Source organism: Neomonachus schauinslandi, chromosome X (genome assembly GCF_002201575.2).
Source record: "Neomonachus schauinslandi chromosome X, ASM220157v2, whole genome shotgun sequence".
Classification (NCBI taxonomy): domain Eukaryota; kingdom Metazoa; phylum Chordata; class Mammalia; order Carnivora; family Phocidae; genus Neomonachus; species Neomonachus schauinslandi.
The window spans coordinates 46,137,171-46,153,901 of NC_058419.1; the positions used below are offsets into that span (position 1 = coordinate 46,137,171).

At 42.3% G+C, this 16,731-nt stretch overlaps 2 protein-coding genes across 4 annotated transcripts; one reads left to right on the forward strand and one right to left on the reverse strand.

Moving 5' to 3' along the window:
• Positions 1-251: 251 nt before the first annotated feature.
• HNRNPH2 (heterogeneous nuclear ribonucleoprotein H2) lies at positions 252-6,389 on the reverse strand. 3 transcript variants are annotated; one of them, XM_044911991.1, is made up of 3 exons: positions 6,291-6,373; positions 1,309-2,463; positions 252-1,257 (listed from the first exon to the last, which is right to left on the reverse strand). In XM_044911991.1, the coding sequence occupies exons 2-3, from the start codon at positions 2,408-2,410 to the stop codon at positions 1,061-1,063; spliced, it is 1,299 nt and encodes a 432-aa protein (XP_044767926.1). In that variant the 5' UTR covers positions 2,411-2,463; positions 6,291-6,373; the 3' UTR covers positions 252-1,060. The 3 variants fall into 3 exon arrangements, with proteins under 3 accessions (XP_044767926.1, XP_021551732.1, XP_021551806.1); XM_021696057.2 differs by having other exon boundaries at positions 252-2,463; positions 6,291-6,389; XM_021696131.2 differs by having other exon boundaries at positions 252-2,463; positions 6,303-6,382.
• Positions 6,390-6,648: 259 nt separating this feature from the next.
• Positions 6,649-14,947, forward strand: GLA (galactosidase alpha). The gene is made up of 7 exons (XM_021695972.1): positions 6,649-6,896; positions 9,656-9,830; positions 10,825-11,002; positions 11,559-11,650; positions 13,107-13,268; positions 13,671-13,868; positions 14,447-14,947. The coding sequence occupies exons 1-7, from the start codon at positions 6,703-6,705 to the stop codon at positions 14,708-14,710; spliced, it is 1,263 nt and encodes a 420-aa protein (XP_021551647.1). The 5' UTR covers positions 6,649-6,702; the 3' UTR covers positions 14,711-14,947.
• The last annotated feature ends 1,784 nt before the right edge of the window (positions 14,948-16,731 follow it).

Below are 16,731 nucleotides of genomic sequence, written 5' to 3' on the forward strand. Positions count from 1 at the left end.
TCTGGACTCCGGGAAACAAACTGAGGGTTACAGAAGGGAGGGGGGTGGGAGGACGCGGTATCTGGGTGATGGGTATTAAGGAGGGCACATGCTGTGAGGAGCACTGGGTGTTATAGGCAACTAATGAATCATTGGACACTACATCAAAAACTAATGAGGTACTGTATGTTGGCTAATTGAACATAACAACAAAAAAAGAAATGGTTCATATGATAGAACATTAAAATAATCACGCTGTACAAGATTATTTTTCCAGTTTTTAAAAGGAAGATTTATTTAACAAGTTTCACTTAGTACAATACATCTAATGGAAATCACAATACAAGGAAAGATTTAAATCAAAGCCTCAGAATCTCATACAAACGACATGACCAAACTCCTAAGGTATTGATATTACATCTCAAAATTGTCCCAGATCTTAAAAAAAAAAAAAAAAAAAGTAAAAGTGTACACTCACGTGCCTTACAGGATATTAAACCAAAAAGCTAGAATTAACAAACATGCCAAATGTTTTCACTTTGAATCGTAGACACAGCTCCTATATTTGAGTTTTACAGAAAAGCATGTTTCTCAACATGCATCCAAAGTTTTCAATGTATCGTGGTATAAGAGCAACATTTAACATAAGTGAAACTGCTTTAACCTAAATATGCTTACTGCTTAGGTACACTCCTACAACGTAACTAACTTGAGGAAAGCTTAAAATTGTTTTAACAGTTATGGTCAATACTGAATGTTGTTATTATACCCTAGATGAATGTTTCAGTGTTTGAAATTACTGAGCTTGAAGTTGTAAAACCTTGACTTCCACTTTACAGTAAGCATGAATCACAAGCCTGTAATGCAAAACTGTTAAACTTAATTTTTGTTTTCTTAAAAAAAAAGGAAAGAAAGAAAAGAAAGAAAGAAAAAGAAAGAGAAAGCTGACCAAGAGTGATCAGAATCAATGATATTTCCCATTTACCAATCATACTGGGTATACTAAACATCACTCTCATTCTACAATCCCCATTAAATGCAGGGCTTTTATTTCTGTAATAGGTGTTTAGTGTTCCTTCACCTAAGCGAGGTTTGACTGATAGTCACTGGAGTTTTCCTGCAGAACTTGGTCGTATCCACTCATACTGCTCTGACCACCGTAACCACCTCCGTAGCCACCACTCAGCTGCTGACTAGCAGGACCCCCATAACTAGACTGGTTGGATAAGCCCATCCCTCCCATCATTTGACTACCATAAGCACCGCCACTTGCCCCTGCTGTAGAATTCAAAAAGAGTTCTACATAGCTGTGATCATATGCACCCCCACTTGTTCCTGCAGTAGAATTCAAGAAGAGCTCCACATATCTGTGTTGCATATTAGCTTTGTCTTTTGCCATTGCTGCCACGGCATCTTCATGGGTAGCAAATTCAACATCTGCCTCACCAGTAACTCGGCCATCAGGTCCGATTTCAATGTGCACTCTCATGGGGTTAAGAGGTGAGAAAAAATTGTAAATATCATTCTCAGTGGCTCTGTAAGGTAATCCCCTCATGTGTACACAGTGCCCTGTGGTGCTCTGGAAACTGGACCCACCATCTCCATACCTATGATCAGACATTCCCGAAAAACAGTAATTGAGGTCTCTTCCGAATCTATCCGACCCAAAGCCATACCCATCATTATAGCCACCATAGTCGTCATAGCCTCCGTACCCTCCACCGTAGGCACCACGCCTCATCCTTTCAAACCCTGCCCCTCTGCCAATGCTATTATACCCTCTGCCAGCCCCCGGCCTATCATAGGGACCTGGCCGCTGCATGGCCATGAGCTTTCGAGGGGGGTCGTAGTGGGTTCGGACTTCAGCTCGGCTACTCTTGAAGATCTCAATGTACCTGTGCCCTATTCTTTCCTTGTGTTTCTTTAAGGCCTTCTCAGCTATCTCCTGGGAAGCAAACTGCACAAACGCCTCCCCTGTGCTCCGCCCCTGAAAGTCCACCGGCAGCGTCATCCCATTTGGCACAATTTCCAACCCAGAAAAGAACTGAACAATCTCTTCCTTGCTACAGCCAAATGGGAGTCCTCGAAGCCGGACGAAACCATCATTGGCGGTGTCGGGACTATTCGGACCTGTATGCTTCAACACCCAGTCCATTTCAACACTGTTGGACTTGAAAACTTCAACGTATCTGTGTCCCATGGTTTCTCTGTCCTTCTTCAAAGCCAATTTCACTTCATCTTCGGATTCAAGTTCGACAAACGCTTCACCACTTGGTCTGCCTTCTCTGGTGTAGATGAAACGGATACCTGATGTGCCATTTTGGATTTTACAATCGGAAAAGAAGCGCATCACTTCATCAGCTGAGCAGGACCAGGGTAGGCCCCTGACCTTCACCACGAACCCCTCCCTGCCTTCTGTGCTCAGCATCATGGTGACTGTTGGGCTCTTGGTGGCAAGCTTGGCTCGATGCGATCTCAGTGTAGCTGAAAAAAATTAGAAGACTACTGTCATGGAAAAAAGTTCACGATACAGTAAGAGAAAAAAAGCAAACTAATAATATAAAACTCACATGGATAGCTTTTTTCTAAAATATTCATATAAATAAAAAGACTACACCAAATTTTTAATTCGTTCACCCAACGAATATTTTACTCAATACCTATTACGTGTTGGATACCATTAACAGTGGTTATTTCTGGGCAGTAGGATTATGGGAACTTCTTGATTAAAGGAATATTTTCTTTGGACATTTCTGTATGTTCTAAGTTTTCTACCCTGAACGTGTATTAACATTACAGAACATAAAAGGCATAAAAAATTAACAGCAACAAAATCACTGGAAGATGTGAATATAAGATGGCTATCCCTGATTACATAAAAATGAAAAACTTCATTACATCAAAGGTAAGATTAAACAGAATTAAAAGACAAACAGTACACTTGATAAGATACTTACACCAATACATTAATATCCTTATTATATAAAGAACTCATGCCAATTAATAAAATCAGGGAAATATTAAGGCCTAAGAGATAAATGGAAAAAATTCACACATTCCTTTTATATTTTTCAGCTGCCAAGTACAGGACTTGGCTTTGGGATACAAGGATCAATAAGCCCAGAAAGGGTTTATGGTCCTACAGGGGCATTATACATCTTTACTAATTAAGACAAAAGGGCAAATAAACAGTATCCCTGCTATGACAAAATTCTGGCCAGGGTGAAAAGGTGGTATAAAACAGGGACTAGTTGGTCAATTCTAACAGTTGGCACAGAATTGTTAAATAAAACAGACTCACCAGTTCAAGGATCCACAAGTAAATTTTAAAAATTACGGATGGAGCATAAAATAGGACGAGGCTCGGCGAGAGATAAGGCTGGCAAGGTAGACATAAGATCCCAAAGACCTTACTTGATAGACAAACACTAAGGGCCTTCTAAGGGTTTGGGGTAGGGAAGTGAGGGTAGGGGAGTGGGTGAAGGAGTGAGGAGAGGGAAGTGGGCAGGGGAGTGAGGGGAGGGAAGTGATGTAATCAGAGCCCTTTCAAATAATAGATCACCCTGGCAACAGTGTGGAACTCAAACAGAGGGGGTTGGTATGACACCAGCAAGATCAGCTAGAAACCCAGTCACTATGAGGCAGGCATAAGGGATTCACCTAAGGCAACAGCAGTTTTTTTGTTTGTTTTTTTAAAGATCTTATTTGAGAGACAGAGCATGCGCGCGAGCACAAGCAAGGGGAGCGGGCACAAGCAAGGGGAGCGGGCACAAGCAAAGGGAGCGGCAGGCAGAGGGAGGAGAAGCAGGCTTCCCGCTGAGCGAGGACCCTGGAACCATGACCCGAAGGCAGAGGCTTAACCAACTGAGCCACCCAAGCGCCCCAAGGCAACAGTAGTTTTTAAAAAAACAAAGGAGAGCGCCTGGGTGGCTCAGTGGGTTAAGTGGCTGCCTTTGGCTTAGGTCAGGATCTCAGGGTCCTGGGATGGAACCCCACTCTCTGCTTTGTGGGGAGTCTGCTTCTCCCTCTGTCCCTCCCCCCGCTTGTGCGCGCGCTCTCTCTCAAATAAACAAAATCTTAAAAAATATAAAAGAAAAAAGAAAAAAGAAAGGAAAGATGCGATCTACGCATTCAAAGCGGTGGATTCTGCGGGACTTGATAACAGATTAAATACTGGGGGAAAACAGATGTGAGGGAGGATACAGGAGAGTTGTCTGGGAAATGTTAAAACCTCATCAATCATCAGAAATCCAAGTTAAAGCCAGAGTTAATCAACATTTTTCACCCACCAAGACAGTGAAAAATTAAACAGGGAGGATAAGCCAATGCTAATATTCAGGGTTCTTGAACACTCCTAGAGGAGTGAAAGTAGATACAGTATTTCTGGAAAGCAATTTGGAAACATGTATCACAGTTTTTGATACAGTAAATCCATTTCAGATTATATGCCCTAAGGAGATGACCTGAAATTCAAAGATTTATAGAGCTATATATTCTTCAGAAGGTATTTTATTAAGAAAGAATATCACACACTTAATTTTAAAATTATACAAATATTTAATAACATGAGGAACTACATATGCTATAATCTTACGAACCAAGATCACGGCTGCTTTATAATCTCAACCGTGTAAAAAAAACACATATATGTTCACATATCCTTTGAATCTACTATAATTCCTTCCAGGAACCTGGTCAACAGAAATACTCACAAATGTTCACTGTTATTGCACTGCTAGTAAGGGCTGAAAATTAGAAACCTAACTATTCATCAATAGGGGAATGGCTGAATGAATTACAATATACTTTATCCTTAAAATGGAATCCTACGCGGCTGTTAAGAAAAAAGATCTGCCCTGACCTAGGAAGATTTCCAAAATGTATTAAATAAAATATGCATAGTATGATCCTACTTATTTTAAAATATAAGCATGCAGGTATATATGTATGTAAATGCATAAACGACGATCTGAAAGCACATAATACAAATTTGTGTTCTGAGAAAACAGGAACTGGAAGGTAGGGTGAGATAGATTTTCACTCTTTACCCAATATACTTCTTTATAGTTTTAATTTTTAAAAATCAGTCATTGGAACAAAATGTTAGAAAAATATATATACATGGGGAGTGCGGCAAATGTTAATAGTGATTGCTCTAAGTGGCAGGTTTCTGGCTTTTTCAATGTTATTTTTTCAATTTCTTGTGCATTCTTAATTTTCTGTGCAGATTAATTTTATTTCAGCAAAAAATAAATTTAAATGTTTGCTTTTATAGAGTTTTCTAATTCTGTATATGTGCATGGCTTGTCTGACATGGTCTGGAAACACTGGGCCTCTTGGAAAGAAAGTACAAAGTTTAATAACTGCCATAAAACTACACTGAGGATTCAACATTTATTAATTGCCTATTATATGCCTGGCACATTGCATCTGCAAATAACAGTCTCCCTATAAACCATCTTCAGGTTTGAGTGACAGATTTACCGACTGGTTTTTTGCATGCCTTATCTCTTGGATGACCAATCCCATTTCATGTCACTGCAGCACTTTAGAAATTAACATCACCTCTGTAGTGGCAGGGAGATTCTGCTTCATTACTCTATCTCCCGGGAAGGCCACCAAGACTAAGTTGCTGAAGTAGGAACCAGGATTCCATTTGTGGGTTAAGAAATTGTGTATTTATATGTGTGTTATACACATACTTTTTATACACCAAAATGCTGAGTAGCTACCTCCCGATGATGAATTACGTGTATTTTTTTAAATTTATAGTATACTGTTATTTTTTGAATGTTCAAAACTGAACATGTAGACTATTATAAGTACAAAAATAAACGTTATTTAAATATCCAATTCAGTAAAAACATTTATTGAGCGCCTCTGTCAGGCACGCAGCATTTGCCTAGAAGTGACTCTACAGATAAAATTCACTTGGTGCCTCCCCCTACAGACAGACAATCAGTGGGGACTAAGTGCCTGAATGGAACAGCACTCCGGCCACTGGGCTCAATATTTGTTTTTCCTAATCCAGGGACGTGGTTTTCAAGCGTTTTCACCTTAGAGTTTCTCTTAAGGGTCCCCTGAGACCCGCCCAGACAGACAGACATACAAAAACACACACACAGTCACGAACGTCCACCATTTCCCCACCAGGCGCAGCAAAGGCGGCTTCCCGGCACTGAGATGGGGGGGGGGAGGGGGAGCGGGGGAGGGGAAAGCGGGGAACGAAAAAGGCGGAGGCGGCCCGCGGATCCTGCTTTGGTCTTCATCATCACCACCCTCGGGTCCCCAGTTCCCACCCACACACCAACCTCTAACGATACCGGATAATTTTCCTCCTTCTTCCCTCAAACGGCTATAGCGAGACGGTAGACGACGACCAGAACTACTTCTGCTCACGTAAGCGACTGATCACGTGATCGCCTACGTCATGTGAGATCTCGGTCACGTGAGCAGCTCCCGGCTTAGACTCGGGATCTCTAAAGCGCCGCACTTCCTTCTGGTATGGAAGCAGGGCGGGCCAATATCAAGAAAGGAAGAGTGTGATTGGTTGCGGTGCGTTTGACGTGAGTGATCATTGGTCCACCTCTGGGGATAACCGTCCCAGTTGCCTCAGAAACAATAACGTCATTATTTAATAGCTCACCGGTGATTGGTCCGCCTCTAAAGTTAAACTTAAAAGCCCACTTCACCGGTGGAAATTTGTACTGCATTAAGGTGGCGATGAAGCTGAAAGGCGAAGTGCAGCTGCCGGGCTTCCTGCTGGCACTTCGCTTCCTGGCCCTGGTTCTCTGGAGCTTCCCTGGGGCCAGGGCCCTGAACAATGGCTTGGCGATGACCCCTACGATGGGCTGGCTGCACTGGGAGCGCTTCATGTGCAATGTTGACTGCCAAGAAGAGCCGGATTCCTGTATCAGGTATGAGAGATAATGAGTACCCCCTTGCGTTCGCCTTCCCGTGCGTTTGTCTGTCTCTCTTTGGGGGGAGATGGAGGGTCGCAGAGGGAGGGCTCCCCTACTGCTGCTGCTTTTTTATCCCCAGCAAACTACCCTGGTGGGGAACTAGCCCTAAACTTTGTCTGGCGTGACCCCTCCTGCGGTAGGAGTCGGGTCAGCAACCCCTGCTTCTCCGTCTCTCCGCCGCATCACCCAACTAGGGACTTGATCCATTCACCATCCAGTTCTGTTCAGACCCTTCTTGGGAACTGCTTGTCCTGCCTCTGTCTGCCAGGCACTGGTAGTGACCACAGCCGGGGTGAGTAGGAGAGACAGAGGACTAAGACACGTGCTCTTCTGCTTTTGGGGTCAGGGGTTCCTTGGCTGTAACTGGAGGGAGTTTAGAGGAACCAGGGAGTCTCAGATATCCCCACCCCCTCGCCCTTGAGTGTGGCATCTGGCTAGAATCTGGTTGACCTGGAGGAACTTTATAAAGGTTTCCCCTGCTGTCCAAAAGTTGAGTGTTCCATAAGTGGGAATGGCTTAAAGTGAAGAAGCAATTACCATTAATTTATATGGAAAAATTTTTGAGCATTCCCAGACCCCAAAAATAGCCTCTCTTGGCTTTGATGCACAAAATAAATGGAGATAAATCACAGATGCTCACAGACACAGTTCAAAGCTATGGAAGCTTAATGCTGGGATGCTGAATGTAGTTCCCATCACATATTTCTTTTTGTCTTTTCCTTTTTTTTTTTCCCCTAAGTAGTTGTTGGCTTATTTTTATATCTGATAATAAAACTAATGCATGATCATTGCAAAAAATGTAGATGGTAGAGTATAATGAAAATAAAGTTTCCCTGGCACAGAATAAGTGCTTCACAAATGCAAATTATATGTATATAATTTATTTAAGCAATCTCCTGTTGATAGCTATTCAGGCTTTTCAATTTTTTTTATTATTGTGAAGCTGTGTTAACCATCCTTGTACATCGTAAGATTCTTTCCTTAGAAGTGTAATTATTGGATCCAAAGGTATGTTACATATCAAACTATTTTGTTACATATCAAACTATCCTCCCCAAAAGTTTTACAAATGCACATCCCCAAGAATAGTGTATGAGAATGTCTATTTCCCCACACCCTGGCCAACACTGCATTTTTGTCATTCTTTTGAAACTTTGCCAATCTGGTGTTTTTATTTCCACTTAATTATTTTTTAGCTGAAATGTTCTGGGTTTGGTTTTGGGGTTGTGTGTGTATGTGTGTTTGGTCTGTCATATATTATGAATATGGTGGTTCCAGCTTATGTTGGTTTTTATGATTTCTGGCTCTGGCATCATGTTGAGAAAGTTTTTATCTACCTGAAGATAATATAGTCACCTACATTCTCTAATAGCATTTTTATGGATTTTTAAAATATTTAAATCTTTGGACGCCTGGGTGGCTCAGTTGGTTAAGTGACTGCCTTCGGCTCAGGTCACGATCCTGCAGTCCATGGATCGAGTCCCGCATTGGGCTCCCTGCTCTGCTCTCCCTCTGACCCTACCCCCTCTCACGCTCTCTCTCTTTCTCATTCTATCTCTCGAATAAATAAATAAAATCTTTAAAAAATATTTACATCTTTAGTCCACCTGAACTTTATTTTCCTGTAAGGAATGCCACATTTAATATATACTAAATTCCTGGGGTACCTGGGTGGCTCAGTCGGTTAAGCGTCTGCCTTCGGCTCAGGTCATGATCCTGGGGTCCTGGGGTCCTGGGATCGAGCCCACATCGGGCTCCCTGCTCAGTGGAGAGCCTGCTTCTCCCTCTCCATCTGCCCCTCGCCTCCCCCCACTCGTGTGCACACACATGCTCTCTCTCAAAAAATGAATAAAATCTTTAAAAAATATGTTTATACTAGATTCCATGGTACCAGATGGCTGGAAGGATCTCTTTCAGAACTTTCTAATTCCATTGATTTGTATATTCTAATGCTACTGGTACTATACCAGCTTCATTTATCTTTTGTAAAATGTTCATGTGTTCTCTCAGGTGAACTTTTGAATCATGTTGCCAAGTTCCTTAAAAAGTTCTTTTGGGGTTTGTTCAGGATTTTATTAAATGTATAAGAGATGCCTGGGTGGCTCAGTAGGATTAAGCATCCTACTCTTGATCTCAGCTCAGGTCTTGATCTCAGGGTCGTGAGTTCAAGCCCCATGTTGGGCTCCACACTGGGCGTGGAGCCTAATTTAAAAATGTATAAAGATATGTTTTAACATTGAGTTTTCTTATCCCAGAGCAAAATAACGTCTCTCCATTTACTGAAATCATTTGGGAACATCATAGTTTTATTCCTATGGATTCTGCACATGTCTTAAATTTATCTCTAGGTATTTTAGGTTTTTCTGTTGTTTTTTTGGTTGCTCTTGTGAATGGTATCTTTTTTTTCCAAACAGGTTATTGTTGATATCTAAGGAAGCTGTTGATTATAGTAACTTTGTAGTTTCTTACTTTACTGAACTTTCTTCTTAGTTCTAAGTACCTTTTCAATTTCATGTATTTCTCATTCCTAATTGAGGTTCTTAGGGTGGAAGTATTCAGGCAGGGGGAAATAAAAAAAAAGGGCCCAGTCCATTTTACCTTGCACTGGTTACTACTGAATTGGGTAGTAACTGGGTTGAAAGAACTTGCAAAACCCCAAGATGCCTTATCATTTGTTTAATGATTTGCAACAATTTTTGGAATTTCTCTTGCAGTGAGAAGCTCTTCATGCAGATGGCAGAACTCATGGAGTCAGATGGCTGGAAGGATGTAGGTTATGAGTACCTCTGCATTGATGACTGTTGGATGGCTCCCAAAAGAGATTCAGAAGGCAGACTTCAGGCAGACCCTAAACGCTTTCCTAGTGGGATCCGACGCCTTGCTGATTATGTGAGTTTATAGATGATTCTCTTTCATTCAGGAGACTGTAAGCACTTTTGTACTGAAGCTTATTCAGAAAAACTGAGAAAATAAAATAGCTGCTATTATCTGAATATCAAATTGTAAGGCTTATCACGTGGAATTTTCATTCCATCAGCAGATCCTTGTTTTGCGGTAGCTCTTGAGGCCCGTCTTGGAGAAGTTCTCCTTTTGCTGAAACCACTGAATTTTCTAGGAGGAAAAGGGAACTTGGTTCTCGACATGTGTGCATGTATTTCCATACGCTTTGAGCAGCTATTACAATTGTAGTATAAAGTAGAAGATAGAAGGAATATATTCTTGAAATTAAGGAGCAATAGAGCTGGACACTAGTTAAAGGCAATGAAGACAGATGTATTCAGTACTACTGCAATAGGGGAAGGAGCCAAGATCAATTTCAAATACAACAAAGACAGGTGGGGTTTTATAGTCAATGAGCAGACTTGAGGGTGTCAGTGGATGGAAAATTACCAAGAGGAGACATCAAGGTCAAGAGGATTCTTGCTAAAGGCAGGCAGGCCAAGGAGTTAGACATGAAGGGCAGAGGATGAGGCACTTGATCAGATACCAAGGGTAGGGAGATGACTTAGCAGGATTCTTGCTGAAACGTGAGGCCTACTTGAGAAAAGGGCACAGAGGAGCCTAAGGTACGGTCATGGTGAGAGTCTTTGTCCAAATAATTGTATTATTGCCATGGAAAGGCAACTTTTAGGATCCCATCAGAAGAAGATGAGAGTGATAGCTTTCCCTTTAGTTCCGTATCACAGCTTACATATATAGTTTGAACTCAGCAGCATTGGAGACTTTGTCTCCCAGCTAACTCACCTGGATAATTTTGGGGGTTTGTGAAAAAAGAAGCCCCTGATACCTAGTGAAATATACTTATCTGTGCCCCCAGCCTAGAGTGGTTCTCTGTACTTCATGATTGCCCTTGTACTGTGGTGATCCTTTTCTCTCATTTCAGGTCCATAGCAAAGGACTGAAGCTAGGAATTTATGCAGATGTTGGAAATAAAACCTGTGCAGGCTTCCCTGGGAGTTTTGGACACTATGACATTGATGCCAAGACCTTTGCTGACTGGGGAGTAGATCTGCTAAAATTTGACGGTTGTTACTGTGACAGCGTGGAACATTTGGAAAAAGGTATGATTTAGCCATGAGCAAAGGGAGGAACTTGGAGGCCAGGGTAACTGGAGCATTCCAAAGAGCTCATCTTCACATTTTAAATGCTCAGTCACGATACTGGAAATATATTCTCAATGTGCCAGAGCTCCTATCTCTTCTTTTCTTTCAGTTTGTCCATGCATTCATGCATGCATGCATGTAAAATCCACGCATGCCTAATCATGGCTAATAATGTGCACGTTTCATTCAAGAGGGCTCCGAGTTCATTACAAATAGTAATTGTAACTTTCCATAACAGCACTTGGGAAAGCATCTGGAATGTCAGTCCCAGAAAAAAAAGAGCATCTTCATTCCTGCCTTTCCTCAGTCTATGCACCATCCCACACTACCTCCTGAGAACAATCCCAGCAGTCTGGGAGGTACTAAACACAATTTAATCACAAAGCAGCCACCTGTCTCTGCTGCTGGTTTAAGATATAACCACGGCCTTTCCAGGCAGCCTCTTTTTAAAATACACAGCGCCAGCTGGAAATTCCCTTCTTTCCCTTATTTCACCCATTGTTTTCTCATACAGGTTATAAGCGTATGTCCTTGGCCCTGAACAGGACTGGCAGAAGCATTGTGTATTCCTGTGAGTGGCCCCTTTATATGTGGCCTTTTCGTAAGGTGAGCTAGTGAGCACAGAATCCAACAGAGCCTTGCTGACAGATTTTCACAACTTGAGAACAAAGGAGACAAAGGGTCTCCTTCAAAGTCCAGCCTTACTTAACAGGCTCATCCTACCCTCTCTCTCAGGATCCAACCACTTCTCACCCTCTCCACTGCTATAATTGGAGTCTAATCTGGGAAATTGGTCATCTTTGATTCTTCCCTTTGTTCCGCAGTGCACAGCCTATCCACCAGCAATGCTATCAGTACTATCTACACAGCACATCCTGAATCAGCCCACTTCTTTCCATCTCGGTCGCATCCACCCTGGTCTTCCCTGCCACCATCGTCTCTGCCCAGACTGCACCATCAGCCTGGTCCGCTTCCACGGTCCTGCCCTCCATTTTCTAAGCAGCACCGCAGTGATCTCGTTAAAATGTAAATCCTAGCAGTCCCCTGCTTCACTGGCTTCCCATTGCATTTGGAATAAAATCACACTCCATTGATCTGGTCCTGGCCTGCCTCCAACCTCCCCTCACTCTTTCCATGACTGCACGGGGTTTTCTTTCTGTCCCTCAAACACGCAAGCCTGCTGCTGCCTCAGGGACTTTACACTTGGGTTTTGTTTTTGCCTGGTACATTGTTCCTTCGAGATTTTTAAATGGTTGGCTCCTTCTTAACACTGAAGTCCCAAACCAAATGCCACATATTCAGACAGCTCTTCTCTACTCTAAAACAGCCCTCTATCCGTTTATTCTTTATCACATTGATCTGCTAAATTTCCTTAAGAGCTTAGCACTGTATGGAATCATTTGTTGATTGGCTTATTGTCGGTCTCCCCACTAGAATGTAAGCTCCAGGAGGGCAGGGACCTTGTCTGACTTTATCACTGTATCCCTAGCTTATGGTAAGTGTTGAATAATTACTTATACAATGAATCCCTGTTCTTCCCCTCTAATCTCTGCAAAATACTCTCCCTTCTTTCTCAACATCATAAACCTCTGATATTCTCCCTCCCTATCTACAAACTTGTATTCGTTCCATTAATAAATCATGTGCCTAGGATGCAGATTGCCTTATCCTATGCTTGTATATCCTATGTAATTCTGCAGCTTTTATTTTTACTTACAGAGATCATTTTAGTGATACATGTCCATTTTAGGGAAGTATGAAAATACAGTAAGTTGTGAAAAAAATTAAAATCTTCCATAATCCCGATACTTAGTTACCATTTGGCAAATTTCCAGCATAAACAGTGTTAAAGCCATTTTAAGGAGAGGTTTTAAGTTAAAAGGCCTACTTCTGAAGCAGACTTCTTACAATGAAATTCCATTATAATAGGGATTTAGCTCTCCTCATAGAGACCTTTAATCTGTACACTAAAGAGGCTACTGGTACCTCCTTTAAACTTGACTGTTTTCATCTTGCAAGAATGTCAGTAGAAAGTAAACAGAAGAGTTATGTCTTTTCACAGCCCAATTACACAGAAATCCGACAGTACTGCAATCACTGGAGAAATTTTGAGGATGTTTATGATTCTTGGCAAAGTGTAAAGAGAATCTTGGCTTGGACATCTTCTAACCAGAAGAGAATTGTAGATGTCGCAGGACCAGGGGGCTGGAATGACCCAGATATGGTAAGAACCTGAGCCCTCCTTGTTCAAGCCCCTGCAGTGGACCTGTTTTCCTATTTGATTTTTCAAGGCAAATCAGAAGGGAAAATTCCTAGAATAAGGCCTTACATGAGAGTACTCACAGCCGGGTGCCACAGAAAGTGGCTTCTGTATCTAGGCAACTTGAAAAATGTTTATTTTATTTATCTATCTGACAGAGAGAGACACAGCGAGAGAGGGAACACAAGCAGGGGGAGTGGGAGAGGGAGAAGCAGGCTTCCCACTGAGCAGGGAGCGCAATGTGGGGCTCGATCCCAGGACCCTGGGATCATGACCTGAGCCGAAGGCAGACGCTTAACAACTTAGCCACCCAGGCACCCCAAATGTTTCATTTTTTATTTAAATTCTTGCTCTTCTTTGTCCCAGTTAGTGATTGGTAACTTTGGCCTCAGCTGGGACCAGCAGGTAACTCAGATGGCCCTGTGGGCTATCATGGCCGCTCCGTTACTCATGTCCAATGACCTCCGAGAGATCAGCCCTCAAGCCAAAGCCCTCCTTCAGGATAAGGATGTAATTGCCATCAACCAGGACCCCTTGGGCAAGCAGGGGTACCGGCTTAGAAAGGTAAATAATGTTCTATGGGAGAAAATAGGAATTGGCTAGGAACATATGCTTTTGCCTTCTAGTTTACAGTTCATCCAAATGTTTGTGTGTTTAAGATGGAATGGCTTTATGCCCAAGTACCACCATTGTCCTGGTCCTAAATCTGTTAAAAGGATGTGCACTTGTCTTTTGAGACTATTTACTTTTTTTTCTTAAAGATTTTATTTATTTGCGAGAGAGAATGAGAGAGAGAGAAAGAGAGCACATGAGAAGGGGGGAGGGTCAGAGGGAGAAGAGCAGACTCCCCGCTGTGCAGCGAGCCCACGCGGGACTCAATCCCGGGACTCCAGGATCATCTGAGCCGAAGGCAGTCGCTTAACCAACTGAGCTGAGAATATTTACTTTTAATCTTCGTATTATAATCAGTAATGAGGCTCCTTTTTTGCTAACCATTACCTTATTTCCAAAACATGCTGTAGGATTTTAATTTTTCCTAGAAGTGCTCAGTAGTTCTGACAATAACTGAATGCCAGTACCAGCAAGGCAGCTTCTTGCTAGTTACCAAGCTATCACACCTATTTTCTTGGCTTACTTTTCAGGAAGACAACATTGAGGTGTGGGAACGCCCACTGTCGGACTTAGCCTGGGCTGTGGCTATGGTAAACCTGCAGGAGATTGGTGGACCTCGTTTTCATACCATCTCTATTGCTTCCCTGGGTCAGGGGTTGGCCTGTATTCCTGACTGCATGATCACACAGCTCCTGCCTGAGAAGAGAAAGCTTGGGTTTTATCAGTGGACTTCAGATTTAAAAACTAAGATAAATCCCACAGGCACCGTTTTACTTCGGCTGGCAGCGACCTAGCCTACACTAAAAAGCCTTTGTTGCGGCCCCTGTGGCTAATCTGTTAAGCTTCTGACTCTTGATCTCAGCTCAGGTCTTTATCTCAGGGTCCTGAGTTTAAGCCCCTACTTCAAAAGGAAAAAAAAAATGTGTATTTTGTTGCCAAGTGATTCCCCCACTGGTGTCTCCCTTTTCTTCCATTCCCACTTTAGTTGTCCTTTCGGTCAATAAAATTTTCCTCAGTGGAGTTTTGTAAAACTGCTAAAGGTATCTTTAGACAACATTTTGGGGGAAAGCTTTTGAAACAAACTGAAAGAATGTGCCAGGCACTGTTCTAGAGGTGTTAAGTATATTGAGCCATTTGAATCCTCACCAACAGCAGAGGCAGGTACTTATCCACTACAAACTACAGCCAAGATTTCAGCCCAGACTTTCAATCCTTCCAACTACTACCTACTGAGGTGCTTGGATGGCACTGCTTAAATACAATCTTAGCCCAAAGGGAGGAGAAAAACAAAGCTACTTCAAGGGCAAAAAATAGCCCAGCAGGAATAACCTACAGAAGCAACCCAAGAGACCACATTACTGAATTTTTATGGAACCATCTCGTGAAGACACACTCCACCACACAGGTTTCCAAATCCTAAGGTTGTTTGCAGTCTAGATCCAACAAAAGCACATGGCTTACTCTCACCAGCAAGAGTTGATACATTATGATCTCTGGCCAGAACACCCTCTCCCCTTTTAAGTTGCCTCCTCTCTAGGATGTGATGAGGCAATGATCTTCAGACTGGGGTATGTGAGAATGGATCATTTTTTTTAAGGGGGTGGTACAGGAGAGAATGCAAAGCAGGCTCCACGCCCAGCGCAGAGCCTGATGCGGGGTTCCATCTCACAATCCTGAGATCATGACCTGAGCCATAATCTAGAGTCAGACACTTAAGTGACTGAGCCACCCACGTGCCCCAGGGAATGGATCATTTCAAAGGAATTTCCAGACATTAGAATTCCCTTTTCCTACCATTGATTTGCCGGAGGACCAATCTGTAGTCAAAGCTTCAAGCCCACTCATCACCTGCTCCCCTTTCACAATCACCCTTCTCCCACATGACCAACGGCAGCAGCTCACCCAGCCTGAATGCACAACAGCACAAAATTAGCAAGGGACAAAGGCCCTCAAAATACAAACTGCATGTTGTAACAATTCCTTTGCCTGTTAGGTGATTATCAATTATTTTCAATAAAATTGGAGTAATCATCAGTTGCTAAAACTGGCAAACCCAGACTTAAATCACCCACGGAAACAAGGCAATGTGGAAGAAAACTGCTCCATCTCACAGAGATGTACTTAGTTACCAAAATGTATTGCTTATATACTTCGCCTCCAGTTTTGCTGTACAAGTATGAAAAGCTGAACGTCAGTAAGAATCAAGTATACAATAGTATACAAAGAGAAAAGGATGTAAAATTTGCAACAATTAGACATCTTTAAAAATCGACAGATATCCCTGTTAAATTCTGCCGGGCAGCTTAATTCACTAGACATTATATCCTCTGCAGTTATTTCAACATGAGAATTTATGTCTACTTTGAAGTCTGAGGGGGTATATCAAAAGGTTTGAGCAATGTCAGAGTTAAGTCTGAGAACTTAGAATACATATAGAATGCTCTGCATAGAAAACTGGGCCTAAATTCCTCATTAAATGACTGAAGTAGCAAGGGTATAGGAGAGTAAGTATTTCGCTCTTGGTAAACTTTACATTCACTGTGGATATAATTGTTAGTTTTCATGGGACTCTATGTCCCATGATAACTAATAACCCTTGCTTAACAGCGAAAGGAATCCCATGAAACCCCCATGTTAACTGAAGTGCCAAATTGGAAAATCACCATGTTTGATGTGAGTTCAACCAGATCAAATTCAATCCAAAATGAGCAAAGTACCCAGAAGAATCCTCAAGCATAAACTGCCCCACAAGGGGAATTTTATTGATGGCACTAGCTTATTTCCCTCTTAAAAGACCAACTGCAACCAAATGAAG

Excerpts from the sequence above, each read along its gene's own strand:
- HNRNPH2 (XM_021696057.2), bottom strand. The coding sequence starts at position 2,410 with ATGATGCTGAGCACAGAAGGCAGGGAGGGGTTCGTGGTGAAGGTCAGG.
- GLA (XM_021695972.1), top strand. The coding sequence starts at position 6,703 with ATGAAGCTGAAAGGCGAAGTGCAGCTGCCGGGCTTCCTGCTGGCACTT. Across the intron at positions 6,897-9,655 it reads GAGCCGGATTCCTGTATCAG|TGAGAAGCTCTTCATGCAGA; the intron begins GTATGAGAGATA and ends TTTCTCTTGCAG. Across the intron at positions 11,003-11,558 it reads CGTGGAACATTTGGAAAAAG|GTTATAAGCGTATGTCCTTG; the intron begins GTATGATTTAGC and ends TTTCTCATACAG.